Below are 26,787 nucleotides of genomic sequence, written 5' to 3'. Positions count from 1 at the left end.
TGTGGTTGTTGGAGGTCAATCATCTGAGCTCCAGGACATCACTGCAGGAGTTCCTCAGGTTAGTGTCCGAGGCCCAACCATCTTCAGCTGCTTCATCAATGACCTTCCTTCTATCATAAGGTCAGAAGTGGGGATGTTCGCTGATGATTGCACAATGTTCAGCACCATTTGTGACTCCTCAAATACTAAGACGTCTGTGTAGAAATGCAGCAAGACCTGGACAATATCCAGGCTTGGGCTGATAAGTGGCAAGTAACATTTGCGCCACACAAGTGCCAGGCAATGACCATCTCCAACAAGAGAGAATCTAACCATCTCCCCTTGACATTCAATGGCATTACCATTGCTGAATCCCCCACTATCAACATCTTAGGGATTACCATTGACCAGAAACTGAACTGGAGTAGCCATATAAATACCGTGGCTACAAGAGCAGGTCAGAGGCTCGGAATCCTGAGGCCAGTAACTCACCTCCTGACTCTCCGACGCCTGTCCACCATCTATAAGGTCAGGAGTGTGATGGAATACTCTCCACTTGCCTGGATGGGTACAGCTCAAACAACACTCAAGAAGCTCGACACCATCCAGAACAAAGCAGCCCGCTTGATTGGCACCCCATTTACAAACATTCACTCCCTCCACCACCGACGCACAGTGGCAGCAGTGTGTACCATCTACAAGATGCACTGCAGCAGCGCACCAAGGATCCTTAGACAGCAACGTCCAAACCCGCGACCTCGACCACCTCGAAGGACAAGGGCAGCAGACGCATGGGAAAATCACCATCTGCAAATTCCCGTCCAAGTCACACACCATCCTGATTTGGAACTATATCGCCGTTCCTTCACTGTCACTGGCTCAAAATCCTGGAACTCCCTTCCTAACAGCATTGTGGGTGTATCTACCTCACATGGACTGCAGCGGTTCAAGAAAGCAGCTCACCACCACCTTCTCAAGGGCAATTAGGGATGGGCAATAAATGCTGGCCTAGCCCGCGACACCCACATCCCATGAATGAATTTTTAAAAAGGTGGTCTGGGCTGAGAGTGTCATTGTTGTCTCCAAATTCTGTGTCATGCCACATCCCAATGGTTTGCCTGGTTCGACTCTTTGTTCATTTCTCACTGTTTGATATAACTGATTGGTTTTCTTGAGAGCTTCCGAGGGAAGTTAAGAGTCAATCACGTAGGTGTGGGATTGAAGTCACATATAGGCCAGAATGGGCAATAACAAGAGTTTTTCTTCCCTGAAGGACATAACATTGCCTTTTATCACTATGTGATATCTATTTTATTTTTTATATTGTATCAAAAATAAAGGTGAAATGACTGCATTAATCTGTCTGTTTAATGACTGTAACTAATTGTAATGTTGATAGATCCAGAACTATTTGTTCAGTGACTGTCCCTAATGTAAATGCTGATGTTACAAAACATGTTTATTCACTGACTGTAACTAACATTAATGGTGAAGTTACCTAATTGCAGCTCTAGGGGTTTAACGTTAGGTTTAATAAAAGATCCTTTGAAAATCGAACAGAGCAAGTGTGGGACCCCGAGTAGACATTGCTACTTCTCACAGAAAATGCACGCTCCACCCAGAGGTCTAGTATATGCCGTTTACTACACTGTCCTTGCAGCTATTGCTGTTCCAGGTAAAGTATTGCAGCAAGTTATTCATTATCTGCCAGCCTTTATCTCAAGGGAGCCCGACTACGACTACTGGTTCGGCACCATCTGAGGTTTTGCAATCAGATCTGGGAATCACGCCTTAGAAAGGATTTTTTGAACTTGGAAGGGGTGCAGCACAGATTCACCAGAATGATCCCGGACTCAGAGGTTTACCTGATGAGAAGAGATTGCATAAACGTGGTATAGAAGATTAGAAGTGTTTACGATAACTATAGGATTTGTTAAATTAGCTACAGGGATGTTTTCCTCTGATGGAGGAATTTTGAAGAAGGGGTATAACCATAAAGCTACAGCAAGGCCATGCAGTAACGACGTTCGGAAGCACCTTTTTGGACAAAGGGAAAGGTAAATCTGGAACTTGCTTCCTTAAAAAAACTGTTGATGCTAGGTCAATTAAAAATGTTAAAACCCACGTCGATAGATTTTTGTTAGGCAAGTGGTGAGGGATAAGCAATCGAGGTGGGTAAACGGAATTGAAATGCAGATCATCCATGATTTAATTGAACAGCGGACAAGACTCGAGGTGAATGGTCTACTCCTCATATTCCTAACAGCATTAGCAGCTGTGAAACATGTTTAATAATGTGCAAAATGCAGAAGCCCATCAGCCCATCTGCTCAAAGGAAGTTCCACAAATCAACTGAATGTGATTGGAAGATGCAGATGTGGAATGTGATCTTCTGACCTTCTCAAAATTGAATATTTATGAGAAAACAAATGGGCAATAATTAACAGTTATAGCTGTAGGTATGAAATGGAAACAAGAGGGCATCAGTTAGTAGACATGGCTGTAGGAATGATAGGAATTGTCGTTTTTCTTGTGTTAACATTTATTTTGTACCAGATTTAAGAATGAGTTACAGAAAGTGCCAGAAATACTCAGCTGGTCTGGCAAGCATCTGTGTAGAGAGAAACAGAGTTAACGTTTCAGGTCTGTGACACTTCATCAGAACTGGCAAAAGTTAGAAATGTAACAGTCTTTGAGTAAGTGAAAGGGGAGGGGGGGAGTTCAAGAAGGAAGGTCTGTCATAGGACAGAGAGGGAGAGATTAAATGACAGATATAAAAGAACAAAGAACAAAGAACAGTACAGCACAGGAACAGGCCATTCAGCCCTCCAAGCCTGCGCTGATCTTGATGCCTGTCTAAACTAAAACCTTCTGCACTTCTGGGGTCCGTATCCCTCTATTCCCATCCTATTCATGTATTTGTCAAGATGCCTCTTAAACGTCGCTATCGTACCTGCTTCCACCACCTCCCCCGGCAGCAAGTTCCAGGCACTCACCACCCTCTCTGTAAAAAACTTGCCTCGTACATCCCCTCTAAACTTTGCCCCTCGCACCTGAAACCAATAAATGTCATGGAACAGAATGCAAATTGAGTGCTAAATAGTTCTCGTAAAAGACAAAGCCTAAGTCCAGAGAGAGTGCTAATGGCAGAATAATGTCTGAAAGCAAAAGCATAAAAAACAAGTTTAAGACTAGCACATGGTTAAAAAATAAAAAAAAATGAAAATATATAAAAATAAATGAATTCAATAATTTCGTTAAATTCAATAATTCAATAATTTCAGACTATGAGCCCCATTATTTATCTATTTATTTATTATTTTTATTTTTATATATTTTCACTTTTTTATTGTTTATTTTTATTTTTTAACCATGTGCTATTCTTAAATTAATTTTTCATGTTTTTGCTTTCGTACAGTGCCGTTCATTATTCTGCAAACTCCACTCACACCTAATACACTTTCTGATCCTTTCATCAGTCATGGCTTTGATGGTCCTAATTCCGACACTTTCCGGCAACCACGTTCACAGGATGAAAATCCAGTGCAGCCATTGGTTTCCTCCTTTACAGTCAAAGACAATTCTTTTCCACCAGATCACATGGCAGCTTTTTACTCAACTATCCATTTGGAACCCAGATCGCAATGAAGTCTGGATGTTAACACAGTCTTCACTGTGTCTCTATTTGCTGCTTCCCTAGAAGCCGTGCACATTCTTTGAAGCACCAATCTATTTAATTCTGTACCTTTGTTTCAAGCTGTATAATCTTAATTCAGTTGGTAGGACTGTTAGTTCGAGAGTTATCAGTTTGAAACCCCATTCAGGACCTTAAACCAGAGTTTAAGTTGATTTAAGGAGTATTGAAGGAGTGCAGCATTCTGCGACCTGGTGTTCTTAGATGAGACATTAACCGATGCCCCAGTTAGACAGTTAGGAAGGAAGTTTCGGATTGCATTGAAGAAGGGCTAACAAGTTTCCTGGTGCTTTGGACAATATTCTTTTCTTGACCTCTGTAGAAGTTTCAGTGCCAACTGATTAATGATCTCCCAGTTGTTTGTGGGGCCTGTTTTATAAAAATCAATATATCACTTCTATTGAGAGTGTATTGCATAACTTTTCTCTCCCTTTCTTTCTTACAGTTAATTTAGTGGCGATTGTGATCCTGTCCCGAGGAAGGTGCGGTCTCTCGGGGTGTATTACTTGGTACCTGGTGTCTATGGCTGTGACGGATCTCCTGGTCATTATCACTGCCGTGTTATTAAACCGGATTCCTGGTATTTATTTTCCTGGTAGTTTCCTGTCCATTACTCCCGTGTGCAGTCTCAGTATTACATTAATTTATGCATCCAGAGACACTTCTGTCTGGTTAACAGTCACTTTCACCTTTGATCGATTTGTAGCTATTTGTTGCCAGAAGCTGAAAACTAAATATTGCACCGAGAAAACGGCAGCCTTGGTTGTCGGAGTGGTCTGCACGGTGGGCTGTTTAATCAATATCCCCTGGTATTTTATACATGAGCCCATCTACATAATTAACAATGTCCCGTGGTATTGCAGGCTGAAGGAAATTCGTTTTACTTCACCAATATGGGCAGCTTTCCAATGGAGTGACCGCATTGGAACCCCTTGTCTCCCGTTTTTCCTGATTCTTTTGCTCAATGCTCTGACCGTCCGGCACATTCTAGCGGCCAATAGAGCCCGCAGGAGGCTCCGGACCAGCAGCAACAGAGAACATCAAAGTGACCCAGAGATGGAAAGCCGGAGAAAGTCCATCGTTTTACTCTTCACCATCTCGGGCAGTTTCATCCTGTTATGGATGATGTACGTTGTGCAGTTCTTTTTTGAGCGATTCATAAACAATTATAAAGTCAAAGGTTTCAGTGATCCAAAATTTATATTCCGAGAAAGCGCAAATATGCTTCAGCTTTTGAGCTGCTGCACAAACACGTTTATTTATGCAGTGACTCAGAGAAAATTCAGGGAACAGTTAACTAATATGGTACAGCATCCACTGACTCTAATACTTAAATTATTTTCATAATGATACGAATATATTCCAAAAATATCCTTGCCCAATATGAATAGTGCTAGCCTGCTTACTGTTTCAGAAACAAAGATTATTTGCTCGATGCTCATGGACTAATGTAAATTAGACGGATTTTTAGCCTGTATCAAAAATCACAATTTTTACAAGCATAAGGAAAGAATTCAAATAGAAGAATGAGTGGTGTAGTAATGTAGAATGCAGTCGATGACCTTAAAAAAACAATTTACTGACAGGTGACCTTCCTGTACCAGAGACACAAACATCCCAATTTACAGTTAGTTAATTTCTCAGCGACTTTACAAGTGTTTTGTAGGTTTCTGAGTTTCTTTGCTACAGCCAGGAATCTTTATGAGATTTTTGAGATAATTTTTGTCCCACGTTTCGCCCTGCGATAACGGAAATTGCCATTATTTTACTTTTCTGTATGAACTTGTAGCTGTTTATTAAATCTGGAATAAAACTGATGGTCTGTTAGTGACTTAATCCTGTGCACATTTCTGGCATTGAAGAATCCATTACTCTGGTAACTCTGTGTCGCATTATAGTTCATAGTCCCTATGATTGGGATTATTTTGGGACTGATGCAGAGCTACCAGGAAATGCGGGGGTGGGGGTGGGTAAGTGCCAATACTCTAGGATTGATCCGGTCTTGGAAAAAGTGTTGTGTTGAGGTAGAAATTTAGGATTGCTATAGATTTATGGGGAGGGGAGAGTGAAGTTGATTAGTTTGAGATTGGTAAAGGCTCTGGCGAGAGTGTGGACTGTGGGATTAGTATTGTATTGCTATGGGGAGAGAACATGATGATGAGATTCGTTTTGGATTATTACAGGGCTGTGGGGAGAGACCCAGGTAGTCGAATAATTCTCGAGATTGATACAGGGCTGTGCGCAGAGTATGGCATTGTGATTTGTTTGGAATTGGTGCAGGGCTATGCAGAGAGAGTGGGGCAGTGGGATTAGTTTGCATCAATGCAGGGCTAAATGCAGAGAACGGGGCAGTGGTAATTATTTTAAATTGATGCCTCAATCCAAAATCAATCCCACTGTTCGATTTGGGAGATCTTGAGGTTATGCAAGGCGCTACATATACGCAGATATCGATGGGTCGAATGGTCCTTTTCTTGTAAATTTAGGTGCTTCTGTGGCTAATGCGTATTGATTTGATACTAGATAACATGGTACTGCATATTTATGAAACCAAACTGTTCTTCTGTGCATGGATAATAGACTATTATTAGCGGAGCCCTTGTTTGTCAAATGGTGGGTAAAATAATATGTGGCACCATCAACTTGTGGTTTTGATTAATCTACGATCCTCTGAAATGATCTAATATTTCAGATTTTATGAAGAAATGCTGCACTTTACTACTGGGAATTGTAAAACTGGATCTGGATGCTTAAAAAGAAAGTTTTCATTTATATAGCGCCTTTCATGACCTCAAGACGTCTCCAAGTTCTTTGCAGCTAATGAAGTGCTAGGGAACGTGAACGTAGCCGATTCAATCTATCCTCAAAGGATAATTCCCTCATCCCAGAAATCAGTATAGTGAACCTTCCTTGCACAAGTATATCCTTCCTTAGGAAAGGAGACAAAAGCTGTACATAGTACTCCAGGTGTGGTCTCACTAAACACTACATAATTTCAGTCAGACTTTTTCTCTCCTATATTCCAATCCTTTTTCTTAAAAATGGACCAACATACCATTTGCCTTCCTAATTATTTATTATACTTGCATGTTAACTTTATAACTTCTAACTTTTAACTTGTAGTAGCCTGTTCGCTCACTTGGTTAGATTATGGTGCTAGTAACACAAAAGTTGCAGGTTCAATCTGTGTATGAGTTATTCTGCTGCATAAGTGTGGTGCTAGTTCCTATTAGAAAAGTAAGAGGAGAATATTTTAAGCAAGGGGGTGAAAGGTTATTGGGGGTAGGTGGGAATGTGGAGTCGAGGTTACAATCAGATCAGACATGATCTTATTGAATGACGAAGGGGCCGAGCGGCCTACTCCTGCTCCTAATTTGTATATTTGTATGTTCGTACGTGCTCTGATTCGTGCGCAAGGGCACACAGGTCCCTCTGCATCTACCTAACATCTCCCAGTATCTCATCTTTCTAATAATATTCTGCTGTTCCACTTTTCCTAACAAAGCGGACAACCTCACATTTCTCTGCATTATATTCCAATTGCTATGTTTTTGGCCACTCAACCTGTCTATATCCATTTTCAGCTCTTTGTGCCCTCACAGATTACTTTCCCACCTTGCCAGGTATCATAAACAATTTTGGATACATTACTCTATGGCCCCTCATCTAACTCATTAATAAAGGTTATAGGAGCTGAGAGTCAAGCACTGTTCCTTGTGGTATGCCACCAACCCAATAATGACCTGCTTATTCCTATTACCTGTTTTCGATCCATTAACTAATCCTAAATCCATGCTAATATATTACCCCCAATTCCTTGAGCCCTAATTTTTGATAATAACCTCTTTCAGGATACCTTATCAAATGATCTTTTTGAAAATCCAAACACTCTGCATTCACTAGAATTAGAATTAGAACATTACAGCACAGGCCCTTTGGCCCTCGATGTTGCGCCGACCTGTGAAACCATCTGACCTACACTATTCCATTTTCATCCATATGTCTATCCAATGACCACTTAAATGCCCTTAAAGTTGGCGAGTCTACTACTGCTGCAGGCAGGGCGTTCCACGCCCCTACTACTCTCTGAGTAAAGAAACTACCTCTGACATCTGTCCTATATCTATCACCCCTCAACTTAAAGCTATGTCCCCTCGTGTTTGCCATCACCATCTGAGGAAAAAGACTCTCACTATCCACCCTATCTAACCCTGTGATTATCTTATATGTCTCTATTAAGTCACCTCTCCTCCTCCTTCTCTCTAACAAAAACAACCTCAAGTCCCTCAGCCTTTCCTCGTAAGACCTTCCCTCCATACCAGGCAACATCCTAGTAAATCTCCTCTGCACCCTTTCCATAGCTTCCACATCCTTCCTATAATGCGGTGACAAGAACTGCACGCAATACTCCAGGTGCGGTCTCACCAGAGTTTTGTACAGCAGCAGCATGACCTCGTGGCTCCGAAACATGATCCCCCTACTAATAAAAGCTAACACACCATATGCCTTCTTAACAGCCCTATTAACCTGGGTAGCAACCTTCAGGGATTTATGCACCTGGACACCAAGATCTCTCTGTTCATCTACACTACCAAGAATCTTCCCATTAGCCCAGTACTCTGCATTCCTGTTACTCCTTCCAAAGTGAATCACCTCGCACTTTTCCGCATTAAACTCCATTTGCCATCTCTCAGCCCAGCTCTGCAGCCTATCTATGTCCCTCTGTACCCTACAACATCCTTCGGCACTATCCACAACTCCACCGACCTTCGTGTCATCCGCAAATTTACTAACCCACCCTTCTACACCCTCTTCCAGGTCATTTATAAAAATGACAAACAGCAGTGGCCCCAAAACAGATCCTTGCGGTACACCACTAGTAACTAAACTCCAGGATGAACATTTGCCATCAACCACCACCCTCTGTCTTCTTTCAGCTAGCCAATTTCTGATCCAAAGCTCTAAATCACCTTCAACCCCATACTTCCGTATTTTCTGCAATAGCCTACCATGGGGAACCTTATCAAACGCCTTACTGAAATCCATATACACCACATCCACTGCTTTACCCTCATCCACCTGTTTGGTCACCTTCTCGAAAAACTCAATAAGGTTTGTGAGGCACGACCTACCCGTCACAAAACCGTGCTGACTATCGCTAATGAACTTATTCTTTTCAAGATGATTATAAATCCTGTCTCTTATAACCTTTTCCAACATTTTACCCACAACCGAAGTAAGGCTCACAGGTCTATTAATACCAGGGCTGTCTCTACTCCCCTTCTTGAACAAGGGGACAACATTTGCTATCCTCCAGTCTTCCGGCACAATTCCTGTCGACAATGACGACATAAAGATCAAGGACAAAGGCTCTGCAATCTCCTCCCTAGCTTCCCAGAGAATCCTAGGATAAATCCCATCTGGCCCAGGTGATTTATCTATTTTCACACTTTCCAAAATTGATAACACCTCCTCCTTGTGAACCTCAATCCCATCTAGCCGAGTAGCCTGAATCTCAGTATTCTCCTCGACAACATTTTCTTTCTCTACTGTAAATACTGATGCAAAATATTCATTTAACACTTCCCCTATCTCCTCTGATTCCACACACAACTTCCCACTACTATCCTTGATTGGCCCTAATCTAACTCTAGTAATTCTTTTATTCCTGATATACCTCTCGGAAAGCCTTAGGGTTTTCCCTGATCCTATCCGCCAATGACTTCTCGTGTCCTCTCCTTGCTCTTCTTAGCTCTCCCTTTAGATCCTTCCTGGCTAGTTTGTAACTCTCAAGCGCCCTAACTGAGCTTTCACGTCTCATCCTAACATAAGCCTTCTTCTTCCTCTTGACAAGCGCTTCAACCTCTTTAGTAAACCACGGCTCCCTCGCTCGACAACTTCCTCCCTGCCTCACAGGTACATACTTATCAAGGACACGCAGTAGCTGCTCCTTGAATAAGCTCCACATTTCAATTGTTCCCATCCCCTGCAGTTCCCTTCCCCATCCTACGCATCCTAAATCTTGCCTAATCGCATCATAATTTCCTTTCCTCCAGCTATAATTCTTGCCCTGCGGTATATACCTGTCCCTGCCCATTGCTAAGGTAAACCTAACCGAATTGTGATCACTATCACCAAAGTGCTCACCTACATCTAAATCTAACACCTGGCCGGGTTCATTACCCAGTACCAAATCCAATGTGGCATCGCCCCTGGTTGGCCTGTCTACATACTGTGTCAGAAAACCCTCCTGCACACACTGGACAAAAACTGACCCATCTAAAGTACTCGAACTATAGTATTTCCAGTCGATATTTGGAAAGTTAAAGTCCCCCATAACAACTACCCTGTTACTCTCGCCCCTGTCGAGAATCATCTTCGCTATCCTTTCCTCTACATCTCTGGAACTATTCGGAGGTCGATAAAAGACTCCCAACAGGGTGACCTCACCTCTCCTGTTTCTAACCTCGGCCCATACTACCTCAGTAGACGAGTCCTCAAACGTCCTTTCTGCCGCTGTAATACCCTCCTTGATTAACAATGCCACCCCCCCCCTCTTTTACCATCTTCTCTGTTCTTCCCGAAACATCTAAATCCCGGAACCTGCAACATCCATTCCTGCCCCTGCTCTACCCATGTCTCCGAAATGGCCACTACGTCGAGATCCCAGGTACCAACCCATGCTGCAAGCTCACCCACCTTATTCCGGATGCTCCTGGTGTTGAAGTAGACACACTTTAAACCAGGTTCTTGCTTGCCAGTGCCCTCTTGCGTCCTTGTAACCTTATCCCTGACCTCACTACTCTCAACATCCTGTACACTGGCACTACATTTTAGGTTCCCATTCCCCTGCTGAATTTCGTCAATTTACCCTGTTAGTTACATCAAAAAAGATGCCTTAAACACAATTATATTTTTCAAAAATGAACGTTGGTTCTGACCAATTATATTATGATTTTCTAAGTACCCTGTTGCCACATCACTACCAGTGATTCTAGCATTTTCCCTACAGCTGATGTCAGCCTAAGTGACCTTTAGATCCCTGTTTACTTTCTCCCTCCTTTTTGATTATTGGGGTTACATTTGCTGCTTGACCATTCATGGGGCCCACTCGAAAGTTAAAGGAATTCTGGAAGATCAAAACCAATGCATCCACTATCTGTAGCCATCTTTTGCAAAATACCTAGGCTACCAGGTCCAAGGGATTTGAAGCCTTTTGGTCCCAGTAATTTCTCCAGTAGTATTTCTTCTTAACTAATACTAATTGCTCTTGCAACACCCTTGCTTCTCCCTCAGCTGATGACTCAGTACTCCTCCATGTTGAACACCACTTGGAGGAAGCAGTGAGGGTGGCAAGGGCACAAAATGTACTCTGGGTGGGGGACTTCAATGTCCATCACCAAGAGTGGCTCGGTAGCACCACTACTGACCAAGCTGGCCAAGTCCTAATGGATATAGCTGCTAGACTGGGTCTGCGACAGGTGGTGGGGGAAGCAACACGAGGGAAAAACATAATTGACCTCGTCCTCAGCAATCTGCCTGCCGCAGATGCTTCTGTCCATGACAGTATTGGTAGGAGTGACCACCGCACAGTCCTGGTGGAGACGAAGTCCCGCCTTCACATTGAGGATACCCTCCATCGTGTTGTGTGGCACTATCACCATGCCAAATGGGATAGATTTCGAACAGATTTAGCAATGCAAAACTGGGCATCCAGGAGGCGCTGTGGGTCATCAGCAGCAGCAGAATTGTACTCAACCACAATCTGTAACCTCATGGCCCGGCATAACCCCACACTCTACCATTACCATCAAGCCAGGAGACCAAATCTGGTTCAATGAAGAGTGCAGGAGGCCATGCCAGGAGCAGCACCAGGCATACCTCAAAATGAGGTGCCAACCTGGTGAAGCTACAACACAGGACTACTTGCATGCCAAACTGCGTAAGCAGCATGAGATGGACAGAGCTAGGCGATCCCATAACCAACAGTTAGATCTAAGCTCTGCAGTCCTGCTACATCCAGCCGTGAATGATGGTGGACAATTAAACAACAAACTGGAGAGGTGGCTCCACAAATATCCCCATCCTCACTGATGGGGGATCCCAGCACATCAGTGCGAAAGATAGGGCTGAAGCATTTGCAACAATCTTCAGCCAGAAGTGCCGAGTTGATGATCCATCTCGGCCTCCTCCTGAAGTCCCCAGCATCACAGATGCCAGACTTCAGCCAATTCGATTCACTCCGCGTGATATCAAGAAACAACTGAAGGCACCGGATACTGCGAAAGCTATGGGCCCTGACAATATTTTGGCAATAGTACTGAAGACCTGTGCTCCAGAACCTGCCGCACCCCTAGCCAAGCTGTTCCAGTACAGCTACAACACTGGTATCTACCCTGCAATGTGGAAAATTGCCCAGGTATGTCCTGTACACAAAAAGCAGGACAAGTCCAACCCAGCCAATTACCGCCCCATCAGCCTCCTCTCAATCATCAGTAAAGTGATGGAAGGTGTCATCAACAGTGCCATCAAGCGGCACTTGCTTAGCAATAACCTGCTCAGTGACGCTCAGTTTGGGTTCAGCCAGGGCCACTCAGCTCCTGATCTCATTACAGCCTTGGTTCAAGCATGGACAAAAGAGCTGAACTCAAGAGGTGAGGTGAGAGTGACTGTCCTTGACATCAAGGCAGCATTTGACCGAGTATGGCATCAGGGAGCCCTAGCAAAACTGGAGTCAATGGGAATCAGGGGGAAAACCCTCCACTGGTTGGAGTCATACCTAGCGCAAAGGAAGATGGCTGTGGTTGTTGGAGGTCAATCATCTGAGCTCCAGGACAAAACTGCAGGAGTTCCTCAGGGTAGTGTCCTAGGCCCAACCATCTTCAGCTGCTTTATCAATGATCTTCCTTCAAACATAAGGTCAGAAGTGGGGATATTTGCTGATGATTGCACAATGTTCAGCACCATTCGTGACTCCTCAAATACTGAAGCAGTCCATGTAGAAATGCAGCAAGACCTGGACAATATCCAGGCTTGGGCTGAGAAGTGGCAAGTAACATTCGCGCCACTCAAGTGCCAGGCAATGACCATCTCCAACAAGAGAGAATCAAACCATTTCCCCTTGACATTCAACAGCATTCCCATCGCTGAATCCCCCACTATCAACATCTTAGGGGCTACCATTGACCAGAAACTGAACTGGAGTAGCCATATAAATACCATGGCTACAAGAGCAGGTCAGAGGCTAGGACTCCTGAGGCCAGTAACTCACCTCCTGACTCTCCGAAGTCTGTCCACCATCTACAGGGCACAAGTCAGGAGTGTGATGGAATACTCTCCACTTGCCTGGATGGGTGCAGCTCCAACAACACTCAAGAAGTTCAACACCATCCAGGACAAAGTAGCCCGCTTGATTGGCACCCCATCTACAAACATTCACTCCCTCCACCACCGACACACAGTGGCAGCAGTGTGTACCATCTACAAGATGCACTGCAGGAATGCACCAAGGCTCCTTAGACAGCTCCTTCCAAACACGCGACCTCTACCAACAAGAAGGACAAGGGCAGCAAATACATGGGAACACCACCACCTGCAAGTTCCCCTCCAAGTCACACACCACCCTGACTTGGAACTGTATCACTGTTCCTTCACTGTCGCTGGGTCAAAATCCTGGAACTCCCTTCCTAACAGCACTGTGGGTATACCTACCCCAAATGGACTGCAGCAGTTCAAGAAGGCAGCTCACCGCCACCTTCTCAAGGGCAATTAGGGATGGGCAATTAATGCTGGCCTGGCCAGTGACGCCCACATCCCATGAATGAATAGAGAAAAAAAAAGTATTTTCGGACTGCTTTGAATGTCTTCCACTGTGAAGACAGATAAAAAGTACCATTTAATTGTTACCACTGTAGCAGAAGCAATGCACTGTCAATTCAATCCCTTCACTCCACAGGTCACAGCATATTATTGAGCTTTCACACCCAACCGGAAAATAGCCAAATTAAACACTCTCGTAACCCCATAATGAAACAGACCAAACCAGGTATCTTTTGACAAAAACAAATTAACTACTTATTTAAAAACTAAATCTTAAACACTACTAAGATAAACCTATGTATAAAGACCTTATAACTTGCATTCGCCAGAGCTGGCGGGCAGCCATAAAGACAGGGCTAAATTGTGGCGAGTCGAAGAGACTTAGTAGTTGGCAGGAAAAAAGACAGAGGCGCAAGGGGAGAGCCAACTGTGCAACAGCCCCAACAAACAAATTTCTCTGCAGCACCTGTGGAAGAGCCTGTCACTCCAGAATTGGCCTTTATAGCCACTCCAGGTGCTGCTTCACAAACCACTGACCACCTCCAGGCGCGTATCCATTGTCTCTCGAGATAAGGAGGCCCAAAAGAAAGAAAATACCTTATAACTTGATATTTTAATTTAACTCCAACATTCACATACATACACTCAAAAACTAACAGTGAATAGGTTTTATAAAGTGGAGTTTTTAAAATTAGCTGTCTCTTAAGAATAAAATAAGTAAATCTTTGTAGGTTACGTTCCTGATGGATGAGGTCTTCTTATGTGAAAAATAATCAAAGGTCATTCGAGGCCTTCATGTGGATTTGATGAAAATAGTCCTCTAGTAGATAGGCATTCAACTCTTCGGCTGCAGCATGCATTAAACAGTTCTTTGAATGATGAGCACAGCAATACAAATGGTTTCTTGAAAAAGAAGGCTTTTCTACTTAGGAAATTAACTTGGTTTGTAGTTCCTTGTAGAATTTTCTGCGGAGAGAGAATTCCACCTTCCTTCCTTTTGGCCTCCTTGTCTCAAGAGACGATGGGTAAGTGCCAAGAGATGGTCAGTGGTTTGTGGAACAGCGCCTGGAGTGGCTATAAAGGCCTATTCTAGAGTGACAGACTCTTCCACAGGTGCTGCAGGTAATGTTGGTTGTCGGGGCTGTTACACAGTTGGCTCTCTCTTTACACTGCTGTCTTTTTTCCTGCCAACTGCTGAATCTCTTCGACTCGCCTCTCTGCAGCCCGGCCTTTATAGCTGTCCACCAGCTCTGGTGATCGCTGGCAACTGACTCCCATGACTTGTGGTCAATGTCGCAAGACTTCATGTTGCGTTTGCAAATGTCTTTAAAATGGAGACATGGATGGCCGGTGGGTCTGATACCAGTGGCGAGCTCGCTGTACAATACGTCCTTGGGGATCTGCCATCTTCCATGCGGCTCACATGGCCAAGTCATCTCAAGCGCTGCTGGCTCAATAGGGCATACATGCTGGGGATGTTGGCTGCCTTGAGGACTTCTGCCTTAGAGATCTGGCCCTGCCACCTGATGCCAAGGATTCTCCGGAGACAGCGAAGATGGAATGCGTTTTGAGACGTTGCTCTTGGCTGACATACATTGTCCAGGCCTCGCTGCCGTAGAGCAAAGTATTGAAGGGAGAACAGCAGGGTGGAGCACTACGTAGAACTGTACTCCAGGGAAAATGATGCCACTGTAGCCCAGTCTCTGCCAGTCATGGACGAGCTGGATGCACAGCCAACAAAATCAGAGCTCAGTAACGCCATCGATTCTCTAGCCAGCGGAAAAGCCCCTGGGAAGGACGGCATTACCCCTGAAATAATCAAGTGTGCCAAGCCTGCTATACTTTCAGCACTCCATGAACTGTTTTGCCTGTGCTGGGACGAGGGAGCAGTACCACAGGACATGCGTGATGCCAATACCATCACCCTCTATAAGAACAAGGGTGACCGCAGTGACTGCAACAACTACCGTGGAATCTCTCTGCTCAGCACGATGGGGAAAGCCTTCGCTCGAGTCGCTTTAAACAGGCTCCAGAAGGTGGCTGAGCATGTCTACCCTGAGGCACAGTGCGGCCTTCAAGCAGAGAGATCCACTATTGACATGCTATTCTCCCTTCGCCAGCTACAGGAGAAATGCCGTGAACAACAAATGCCCCTCTACGTTGCTTTCATTGATCTCATCAAAGCCTTTGACCTCGTCAGCAGACGAGGTCTCTTCAGACTACTAGAAAAGACCGGATGTCCACCAAAGCTACTAAGTATCATCACCTCATTCCATGGCAATATGAAAGGCACAATTCAGCATAGCAGTGCCTCATCAGACCCCTTTCCTATCCTGAGTGGCGTGAAACAGGGCTGTGTTCTCACACCTACACTGTTTGGGATCTTCTTCTCACTGCTGCTCTTTCATGCGTTTAAGTCTTCAGAAGAAGACCACACAAGATCAGATGGGAGGTTTTTCAACCTTGCCCATCTTAGAGCGAAGACCAAAGTACGGAAAATCCTCATCAGGGAACTCCTCTTTGCTGACAATGCTGCATCAACATCCCACACAGAAGAGTGTCTGCAGAAACTCATCGACAGGATTGCAGCTGCCTGCAATGAATTTGGCCTAACCATCAGTTTCAAGAAAACGAACATCATGGGACAGGACAACCACACTCTGGAAGTGCTTCAAGAGTTCACCTACCTGGGCTCAACTATCACCAGTAACCAGTCTCTTGATGCAGAAATCAACAAGCGCATGGGAAAGGCGTCTGCTGCTATGTCCAGACTGGCCAAGAGGGTGTGGGAAAATGCCGCACTGAGACGGAACACAAAAGTCTGAGTGTTTCAAGCCTGTGTCCTCAATACCTTGCTCTACGGCAGCGAGGCCTGGACAACGTATGTCAGCCAAGAGCGACATCCCAATTCATTCCATCTTCGCTGCCTCCGGAGAATCCTTGGCATCAGGTGGAAGAACCGTATCTCCAATGCAGAAGTCCTCGAGGCAGCCAACATCCCAGGCATATACGCCGTACTGAGCCAATGGCGCTTGAGGTGGATTGGCCATGTGAGCCGCATGGAAGATGGCAGGATCCCCAAGGACATATTGTACAGCGAGCTCGTCACTGGCATCAGACCCACCGGCCGTCCATGTCTCCATTTTAAAGACATCTGAAAACGCAACACGAAGTCCTGTGACATTGACCACAAGTCATGGGAGCCAGTTGCCAGCGATTGCCAGAGCTGGTGGACAGCTATAAAGGTGGGGCTGAAGACAGGCGAGTCGAAGAGACTCAGCAGTTGGTAGGAAAAGAGACAGCAGTGTAAGGAGAGAGTCAACTGTGTAACAGCCCCGACAACCAATTTTATCTGCAGCGCCTGTGGAAGAGTCTGTCATTCTAGAATTGGCCTCCAGGCGCTGCTCCACAAATCACTGACTACCTCTAGGCACTTACCCATTGTCTCTCAAGACAAGGAGGCCAAAAGGAAGGAATGATGTTAACCAGCCTCTTAACTGTTACTTTGTCAAACGCTTTCTTAAAATTCATATAAACATCATCCACTGCATTGCCTTCATAGATTGACCACTCAGTGAAACGTTGCTTCAGCACAATCATTTTGGATTTACTCCATTCAAGCACTGCCTGTCTCCTCTGGTTCTACTGTTCTGGTCAAGGTGAAATAACATGTCGAGCCCAACCTTATCTAGTCCCTTTAGAATCCCCAAAACAACAAAAACCTCTCAACTTTTTCTTTTCCAGTGACAACATGTTCAGTTTGCATAATCACTCCTCACAATCCAATCCATCCATCCACTCAATCATTAGAGTTACTCTCTTTTGTGTCCGTTAACTAGCTGTGATGTCCTCTGGTTTCCAGTACTGTACACTGTAATCTAAGTACAGTTGCACCAGAGATTTATAAAGTGGCAGGATTAGCTCACCATCTGGCCCAATATTGACCTTTCATTACATCCTAACATCTCATTTACTGTACTCATTGTTGTGATAGATTCAATTTATTGTCAAACAGAAACAACAGATCACGTTCACTTTCCATGCAAATTATATTCTTGTCATTTAAGTGATCGTCTCTTCCAGGATTTCTCGATGTGACGTACTTGGTTTTTCTCTACATTGAATATCATCTGTCGCCTGTCTGCCCAATTCCCAAGTACGTAAAACCTCCAATAAATTAGCCTGCTCATCTTTGCAGTCTACAATCTTCATCAGCCTTGTTTCCTCTGCAAATATAACCATTGTTCTTGTGACTCCTAGTTCCAGATCATTCATTAAGATCTTCAACAAAAGTGGAGCAAAACAGATTTCTGTGGGACACCACTGGTAATGTTCTCCCAGTGTGATGACAATCACTCTATCAGTACACTCTACTGATCCACCAATCACAAATCCCTTGTAAAATATTTCCACTGATATCTGTTGTGGTTCTTTTCAGTCCCACTTTTCCACTTTTCCAGAGGAAGTGTATAAAAGGCCTATAAAAATCCAAGTGCATCATATCCAGCACCTTGCTCCTATCAAGTTCCTTTGTCACACGCTCGAAGTAAACTAGTGAACCAGATATACAAGGACTTCCCTTCATGAACGTACACTGGCTTTAATTTATGGTTATATGTCTGACAAAATACCCTGTAATCTTACTTTTAACAAGGGTTTCCACAACTTTATCCATGATGGATGTCCAATTTTCTGTTATGTAGTCTCCTGGGTCACTTTCACTTGCTTCTTTTTAAAAATTAGCACAGAATCTCACTTTCACTGGTCCCTATTCACCTCTCCAGTATTCAATAATGTTTTGTAGATTTATGACCGAAGTCCTAGCTATTTTCTCCATTATTTCCATAAGATAATTGGATGCATCATATCCGGGACCAAGATTGATTCATCTAAAGTTTGAACAGCTGCTCTTTAACCAAGCTGGCAGCATTAAGAACAACGTCACAACTTATCTCTGAAACACCCTCTCGTTCCCATTTCCAGATCAAATGTATCTATTACCTGTTCCGTCTTTAGTAGAAACTGAGGCACAAAAGCCAAAAGACTTGCAGGTTGGTAGGTAAACTGGCCATTATAAATTGTCACTAGTATAGATAGGTGGTAGGGAAATATAGGGACAGGTGGGGATGTTTGGTAGGAATATGGGATTAGTGTAGGATTAGTATAAATGGGTGGTTGATGGTCGGCACAGACTCGGTGGGCCGAAGGGCCTGTTTCAGTGCTGTATCTCTAATCTAATCTAATCTAAATACTTACTTAGCTCTTTGCAGTCTGTGTAGCTTCCGTTTTCATGCCCTCAGCCGATCAGATTTTCAGTCGCCTACTCAATCCATGGTGTTGCTTTTTTCTCCCAATGTAACTAAAGGAAAATGACATTCCATTCTCTTGCCATATTCAACGTGAAACTTTTCATTGCTATCTTTATGCCCATTTTACACTCCAAGTATGGCTTTTGGTATTAAGAACAAAGAACAAAGAAAATTACAGCACAGGAACAGGCCCTTCGGCCCTCCAAGCCTGTGCCGATCCAGATCCTCTATCTAAACATGTCGCCTATTTTCTGAGGGTCTGTATCTCTTTGCTTCCTGCCCATTCATGTATCTGTCTAGATACATCTTAAAAGACACTATCGTGCCCGCGTCTACCACCTCCGCTGGCAACGTGTTCCAGGCACCCACCACCCTCTGCGTAAAGAACTTTCCACGCATATCCCCCCTAAACTTTTCCCCTCTCACTTTGAACTCGTGACCCCTAGTAATTGAATCCCCCACTCTGGGAAAAAGCTTCTTGCTATCCACCCTGTCTATACCTCTCATGATTTTGTACACCTCAATCAGGTCCCCCCTCAACCTTCGTCTTTCTAATGAAAATAATCCTAATCTACTCAACCTCTCTTCATAGCTAGCGCCCTCCATACCAGGCAACTTCCTGGTGAACCTCCTCTGCACCCTCTCCAAAGCATCTACATCCTTTTGGTAATGTGGCGACCAGAACTGCACGCAGTAATCAGGTCACTGACCCGAAACGTTAACTCTGCTTCTCTTTTCACAGATGCTGCCAGTCCTGCTGAGTGGTTCCAGCATTTCTTGTTTTTATTTCAGATTTCCAGCATCCGCAGTATTTTGCTTTTATTTTAGTAACCCAGAGACCCAGGCTACTGCTCTGGGGACATGGGCTCGAATCCCACCACAGCAGATGGTGAAATTTGAATTCAGTTAATCTGCAAATTAAAAAGCAAGTCTGATGGTGAGCATGAAACCATTGTCAAAAAGACATCTGGTTCACTAATGTCCTTTAGGGAAGGAAATCTGCTGTCCTTACCTGGTCTGGCCTAAATGTGATTCCAGACCCACAGTAATGTGATTGACTCTTAAAAAATGCCCTCTGAAATGCCACTTAGTTCCAAGGGCAATTAGGGATGGGCTGTCCTAGCCAGTGAAACCTGTATCCCACAAAACAAATAAAAAAAAGATAATTGCACAATTGACTGTAAATTGATTTACATTGTAAATTCATTAACTGCTTACATTAAATTCAGACAACATGAGGGAGGAAATATTAGCTGTTTTAGCGGGCTTAAAAGTGGATAAATCCCCAGGCCCAGATGAGATGAATCCCAGGCTGCTATGTGAGGCAAGGGAGGAGATAGCAGGGGCTTTGACACAAGTTTTCAAATCCTCTCTGGCCACGGGAGAGGTACCAGAGGACTGGAGGACAGTGAATGTGGTGCTATTATTCAAGAAGGGTAGCAGGGATAAACCAAGTAATTACAGGCCGGTGAGTCTAACATCAGTGGTTGGGGAAATATTGGAAAAAATTCTGAGGGACAGGATTAATCTGCACTTGGAGAGGCAGGGATTAATCAGGGATAGTCAGCATGGCTTTGGCAGGGGAAGATTGTGTGTAACTAACTTGATTGAATTTTTCGAGGAGGTGACCAGATGTGTAGATGAGGTTAAAGCAGTTGATGTAGTCTACATGGATTTCAGTAAGGCTTTTGATAAGGTCCCACATGGGAGATTGGTTAAGAAGGTACGAGCCCATAAAATCCAGGGCAATTTGGCAAACTGGATCTAAAATTGGCTTAGTGGCAGGAGGCACAGGGCTGTTTTTGCGATTGGAAGCCTGTGACCAGTGGTGTACCACAGGGATCGGTGCTGGGACCCTTGCTGTTTGTAGTGTACATTAATGATTTAGACGGGAATATAGGAGGTATGATCAGTAAGTTCACAGATGACACGAAACTTGGTGGTGGTGTAAATAGTGAGGAGGAAATCCTTAGATTACAGGGAGATGTAGATGGACTGGTAAGATGGGCGGAGCAGTGGCAAATGGAATTTAATCCTGAAAAGTGTGAGGTGATGCATTTTGGGAGGACTAACAAGGCAAGGGACTACACAATGGATGGTAGGACCCTAGGAAGTACAGAAAGTCAGAAGGACCTTGGTGTACTTGTCCATAGATCACTGAAGGAAGCAGCACATGTAGATAAGGTGGTTAGGAAGGCATATGGGATACTTGCCTTTATTAGCCGAGGCAGAGAATATAAGAGCAGGGAGGTTATGATTGAGCTATATAAAATGCTAGTTAGGCCACAGCTGGAGTACTGTGTACAGTTCTGGTCACCACACTATAGGAAGGATGTGATTACACTGGAGAGGGTGCAGAGGAGGTTCACCAGGATGTTGCCTGGGCTGGAGCATTTCAGCTATGAAGAGAGACTGAAAAGGCTAGGGCTGTTTTCCTTAGAGCAGAGAAGGCTGAGGGGGGACCTGATTGAGGTGTACATGATTATGAGGGGCATTGATAGGTTAGACAGGAAGAAACTTTTTCCCTTAGCGGAGGGGTCAAGAACCAGGGGGGCCTAGATTTAGCGTAAGGGGCAGGAGGTTTAGAGGGGATTTGAGGAAACATTTTTTCACCCAGAGGGTGGTTGGAATCTGGAACGCACTGCCTGAAGAGGTAGTGGAGGCTGGAACCCGCACAACATTTAAGAAGTTTTTATATGAGCACTTGAAACGCCATAGCATACAAGGTTACGGGCCAAGTGCAGGACTATGGGATTAGAATAGTTGAGTGCTGTATGTCCGAGACAGACACTATGGGCCAAAGGGCCTGTTTCTGTGCTGTATAACTCTATAACTCTATAATTCTATGAGAGTCATTTCAATTTGTGTTCACAACAATGGAGGAACCTGTCAATGTCCCTGTAAAGGAGGCGGGGTCAAACGATTGGGTAGGATAAAAATAGGGATATGTTGGGAGTGTACAAAGTAGAGAAGTCAACCGGGCCAGAAGGGAGGGATTCTAAATTATTGAAAGGAGTGAGGATTGAAATAGCGAAGGCTCCAGCAAAAATGTTTCTACCTTCTTTGATTGCATGACTGGTGCCTGAAGACTGGAGGGTTGCAATTGTTACATGCTGTGAGAAAGCGGGAGCAGTACAAACCTGGTCAATCAGCCTAAAAATCGAAGGCAGGAGCAGTTCTAGTGAACAAAATCTGGGACAAAATTAATTGTAATTTGAAAGAACATGGGTAATAAATGACAGCTAACACAAATTTGTAACAGACAAATCATGTCAGGCAAGCTTACTTGAGTAATTTCATGAAATAGTGGAGTGGTGGGAGCAGTGGTATATGGTTGTATTTCATACAGGAAGAATTTCTACAGCAGTGTCCTCCAATGGTCAGTATTAAGACCACTGTTCTTTTTGATATATGTTAATTACCTGGACTCGGGTACACTGGGCACAATTTCAAAGTTTGCAGAGGACACAAAACTTGGAAATGTAGTGAACAGTGAGGAAGATAGGAACAGACTTCAGGAGGACATAGACAGACTCATGGCAGATGAAATTTGATGAGGCGTGGAGTGACGTACTTTGGTTGGAAAAAGTTAGATGGGACAATGTTACACAAATGGTACAATTTAAAGGGGATACAAAAAGGAGAGAAACCTGAGGGTGTACTTAAACAAACCATTGAAGAGGGAGGGCAAGTTGGTAAGGCTGTTAAAAATGTACATCGGAACCTGGGCGTTATAAATAGCGCATAGAGTACAAGAACAAGGAAGCTTTGCTAATCAGTTATAAATCACCGGTTAGGTCTTTCAATGCCAGAATTGAAACTGATCCATTAACATTTGTTATATTTGACATTTATCCAGTATATGAAACAGTCCTGGGTATGATCAACACCATCATTAACAATAGAATCCAACCCCTACAGTCACATGTAAACTCTCTGATGTGTCAGCAATTGTTATGCATTGGATTCTCTTCCCACCCATGGAGCGTTTAAGTGGCTTCTCTCCTTTGTGAAGATACTGGTGAATGAGAAACTGGTTGTATCCGTTCCCACACATGGAGCTGGTGAATGCTCTTTCCGGGGTATGTTTCCAACTGAGACATGTAATAGAATCTCTTTCACTGTCCGGCATTTTCACATGTTGCTGCTGTCCTTGCGTCTCTCCAGATTCATCTCCACTTGGAGAGGCAGGGATTAATCAAGGAACGTCAGCATGGCTTTGTCAGGGGGATATTGTGTCTAACGAACTTGATTGAATTTTTCAAGGCGGTGACTAGATGAGGGTAAAGCAGTTGATGTAGTTTACATGGACTTCAGTAAGGCTTTTGATAAGGTCTTGCATGGGAGATTGGTTAAGAAGGTAAGAGCCCATGGGATCCAGGGCAATTTGGCAATATGGATCCAAAATTGGCTTAATGGCAGGAGGCAGAGTGTAATGGTTGAGGGTTGTTTTTGTGAGTGAAAGCCTGTGACCAGTGGTGTACCGCAGGGATCGGTGCTGGGACCCTTCCTGTTTGTAGTGTACATTAATGATTGAGAGTCATAGAGTCATACAGCACCAAAACAGGCCCGTCAGCCCAACAAGTCCGCACTGACCATCAACAACCCATTTATACTAATCCGACATTAATCCCATTTTTTACCCTCTCACATCCCCACCTTCCCTCAATTCTCCACCACCTACCTACACTAGGGGCAATTTTTACAATGGCCAACTTACCTATCAATCCACAAGTCTTTGACACATGGGAGGAAACCAGAGCACCCAGAGGAAATCCGCGTGGTCACAGAGAGAACTTACAAACTCCGCACAGGCAGTACCCAGAACCGAACATGGGTTGCTGGAGCTGTGGTGCTAACCACTGCATCACTGTGCCACCCTCACATTTAGATGTGAATATAGGAGGTACGATCAGTAAGTTCGCAGATGACACAAAAATTGGTGGTGACGTAAATAGTGAGGAGGAAAACCTTAGATTACAGGATGATATAGATGGGCTGGTAAGATGGGCGGAGCAGTGGCAAATGGAATTTAATCCTGAGAAGTGTGAGGTGTTGCATTTTGGGAGGACTAACAAGGCAAGGGAATATACAATGGATGGTAGGACCCTAGAAAGAACGGAGGGTCAGAGGGACCTTGGTATATTTGTCCATAGATCACTGAAGGCAGCAGCACAGATAGATAAGGTGGTTAGGAAGGCATATGGGATACTTGCCTTTATTTGCCGAGGCATAGAATATAAGAGCAGGGAGGTTATGATGGAGCTGTATAAAATGCTGGTTAGGCCACAGCTGGAGTACTGTGTACAGTTCTGGTCACGACACTATAGGAAGTATGTGATTGCACTGGAGAGGGTGCAGAGGAGATTCAGCAGGATGTTGCATGGGCTGGAGCATTTCAGCTATGAAGAGAGACTGGATAGGCTAGAGTTGTTTTCCTTAGGCTGAGGGGGGTCCTGGTTGAGGTTACCAAAATTATGAGGGGCATTGATAGGATAGATAGGAAGAAACTTTTTCCCTTAGCGGAGGGGTCAATAACCAGGGGGCATAGATTTAAGGTAAGGGGCAGGAGTTTTAGAGGGTATTTGAGGAAAAATGTTTTCACCCGGTGGGTGATTGGAATCTGGAACATACTGCCTGAAGTGGTGGTAGAGGCAGGAACCTTCACAACATTTAAGAAGTATTTATATGAGCACTTGAAATGCCATAGCATACAAGGCTATGGGCCAAATGCTGGAAACTGGGATTAGAATAGATAGGATACATAAACCAGAGAATGTAGGTCCAATTTACTCAGCCTCTCATCATTGGACAACCCCCTCATCCCTGGGACCAATTTAATGAATCTTCACTGCACTGCCTCCAGTGCAACTATATCCTTTCTTAAATGTGGAGTCCAAAACTGCACACAGTATTCCAGATGTGTCTCACCAAAGCCCTGTGCAATTTTATTAAGACTACTTTATTCTTGTGCTCCAATCCCCTGGCAATAATTAGAATTAGAATTAGAGTTAGAACATTACAGCGCAGTACAGGCCCTTCGGCCCTCGATGTTGCGCCGACCTGTGAAACCATCTGACCTACACTATTCCATTTTCATCCATATATCTATCCAATGACCACTTAAATGCCCTTAAAGTTGGCGAGTCTACTACTGTTGCAGGCAGGGCGTTCCACGCCCCTACTACTCTCTGAGTAAAGAAACTACCTCTGACATCTGTCCTATATCTATCACCCCTCAACTTAAAGCTATGTCCCCTCGTGTTTGCCATCACCATCCGAGGAAAAAGACTCTCACTATCCACCCGATCTAACCCTCTGATTATCTTATATGTCTCTATTAAGTCACCTCTCCTCCTCCTTCTCTCCAACGAAAACAACCTCAAGTCCCTCAGCCTTTCCTCGTAAGACCTTCCCTCCATACCAGGCAACATCCTAGTAAATCTCCTCTGCACCCTTTCCATAGCTTCCACATCCTTCCTATAATGCAGTGACCAGAACTGCACGCAATACTCCAGATGCGGTCTCACCAGAGTTTTGTACAGCTGCAGCATGACCTCGTGGCTCCGAAACTCGATCCCCCTACTAATAAAAGCTAACACACCATATGCCTTCTTAACAGCCCTATTAACCTGGGTAGCAACCTTCAGGGATTTATGCACCTGGACACCAAGATCTCTCTGTTCATCTACACTACCAAGTATCTTCCCATTAGCCCAGTACTCTGCATTCCTGTTACTCCTTCCAAAGTGAATCACCTCGCACTTTTCCGCATTAAACTCCATTTGCCATCTCTCAGCCCAGCTCTGCAGCCTATCTATGTCCCTCTGTACCCTACAACATCCTTCGGCACTATCCACAACTCCACCGACCTTAGTGTCATCCGCAAATTTACTAACCCACCCTTCTACACCCTCTTCCAGGTCATTTATAAAAATGACAAACAGCAGGCCAAATAAAGGCCAACATGCCATTTGCCTTCCTAAAAGCCTGCTGCACCTGCATGTTAACTTTGTGCATTCCTTGTATGAGTACTCCCAAGTCTCTCTGAACATCAACACTTACCAGTTTCATACTTTTAAAAAAAATTCTGCTTTTCTATTTTTACGACCAAAGTAAACAACTTCACACTTCCCTACATTATACTCCATTTGTCATCTTGTTGCCGACTCACTTAACCTGTTTATATCTCTTTGCAGCCTCTCTACATCCTCCCCACAGCTTAACATTCCACCGAGCTTTGTATCATCAGCAAACTTAGATACATTACTCTCTGTCTCTTCATCCAAGTCATTAATATGGAGTGTAAATAGCTGAGGCCCAGCACTGATCCTTGCGGCACCCCACTATTCAATGCCTACTGTCAGGCAAACCCCCTCCTGCCAAGATTGAGGCACACATTATTTTGCCACATGAACATTAAAACTTTAAAAATTGTAATCTCTGACTGGAAAGACATTTCCATGGTAACAGACAATGTGGAGAAAATGGAGACTCTGCAGTTGCTCTCCAATACACAGAAGTGGTTAGACTAATTTTAGTCACATGGCTAGCTGGCTGGGGCAGAGAAATTTGAGCTTCCAACAAGGGATGTGAAGAGACTGTTCCATATAAGGAACTAGTCACATGACTAACCCGCTAAGCACCCTGGGAGCCTTTTGAATTTGAACTCCCAGACAAAAGGTTTTGAGGCAGAACATCGTGTGCCTGGAACTAAGAACACCTCCAGGGAACTGAAACCATTGAAGACACATGAAATGCAAAGAGAGAAAGCTTTGCTATGTGAAGATTATTGGGCCCCAACGAAATGCAAGAATATAACTTCAGTCAAGGACTACAGCGAGTTCAAGAAACAGTAACAAGGTATTGCCTCAAACTGTTATACTTATCTCTTCTTCTACTCTATCTTGCATGTTTATATCGCGTGTGCATGCTAGCATGAGCGCGTCATCTGTCTGCAGACATGAACTGTATTAGAGTTAAGTT

At 44.2% G+C, this 26,787-nt stretch overlaps 1 protein-coding gene across 1 annotated transcript; it reads left to right on the top strand.

Moving 5' to 3' along the window:
* The first annotated feature begins 1,584 nt into the window (after positions 1–1,584).
* On the top strand, positions 1,585–5,020 carry LOC137347505 (probable G-protein coupled receptor 139). The gene is made up of 2 exons (XM_068011950.1): positions 1,585–1,654; positions 4,119–5,020. The coding sequence occupies exons 1-2, from the start codon at positions 1,585–1,587 to the stop codon at positions 5,018–5,020; spliced, it is 972 nt and encodes a 323-aa protein (XP_067868051.1).
* The last annotated feature ends 21,767 nt before the right edge of the window (positions 5,021–26,787 follow it).

The sequence above is a fragment of the Heterodontus francisci genome, chromosome 32 (assembly GCF_036365525.1).
Source record: "Heterodontus francisci isolate sHetFra1 chromosome 32, sHetFra1.hap1, whole genome shotgun sequence".
Taxonomy (NCBI): Eukaryota; Metazoa; Chordata; class Chondrichthyes; order Heterodontiformes; family Heterodontidae; genus Heterodontus; species Heterodontus francisci.
The sequence above is the reverse complement of the archived record's forward strand: the minus strand, read 5'-3'. Positions and strand labels throughout refer to the sequence as shown.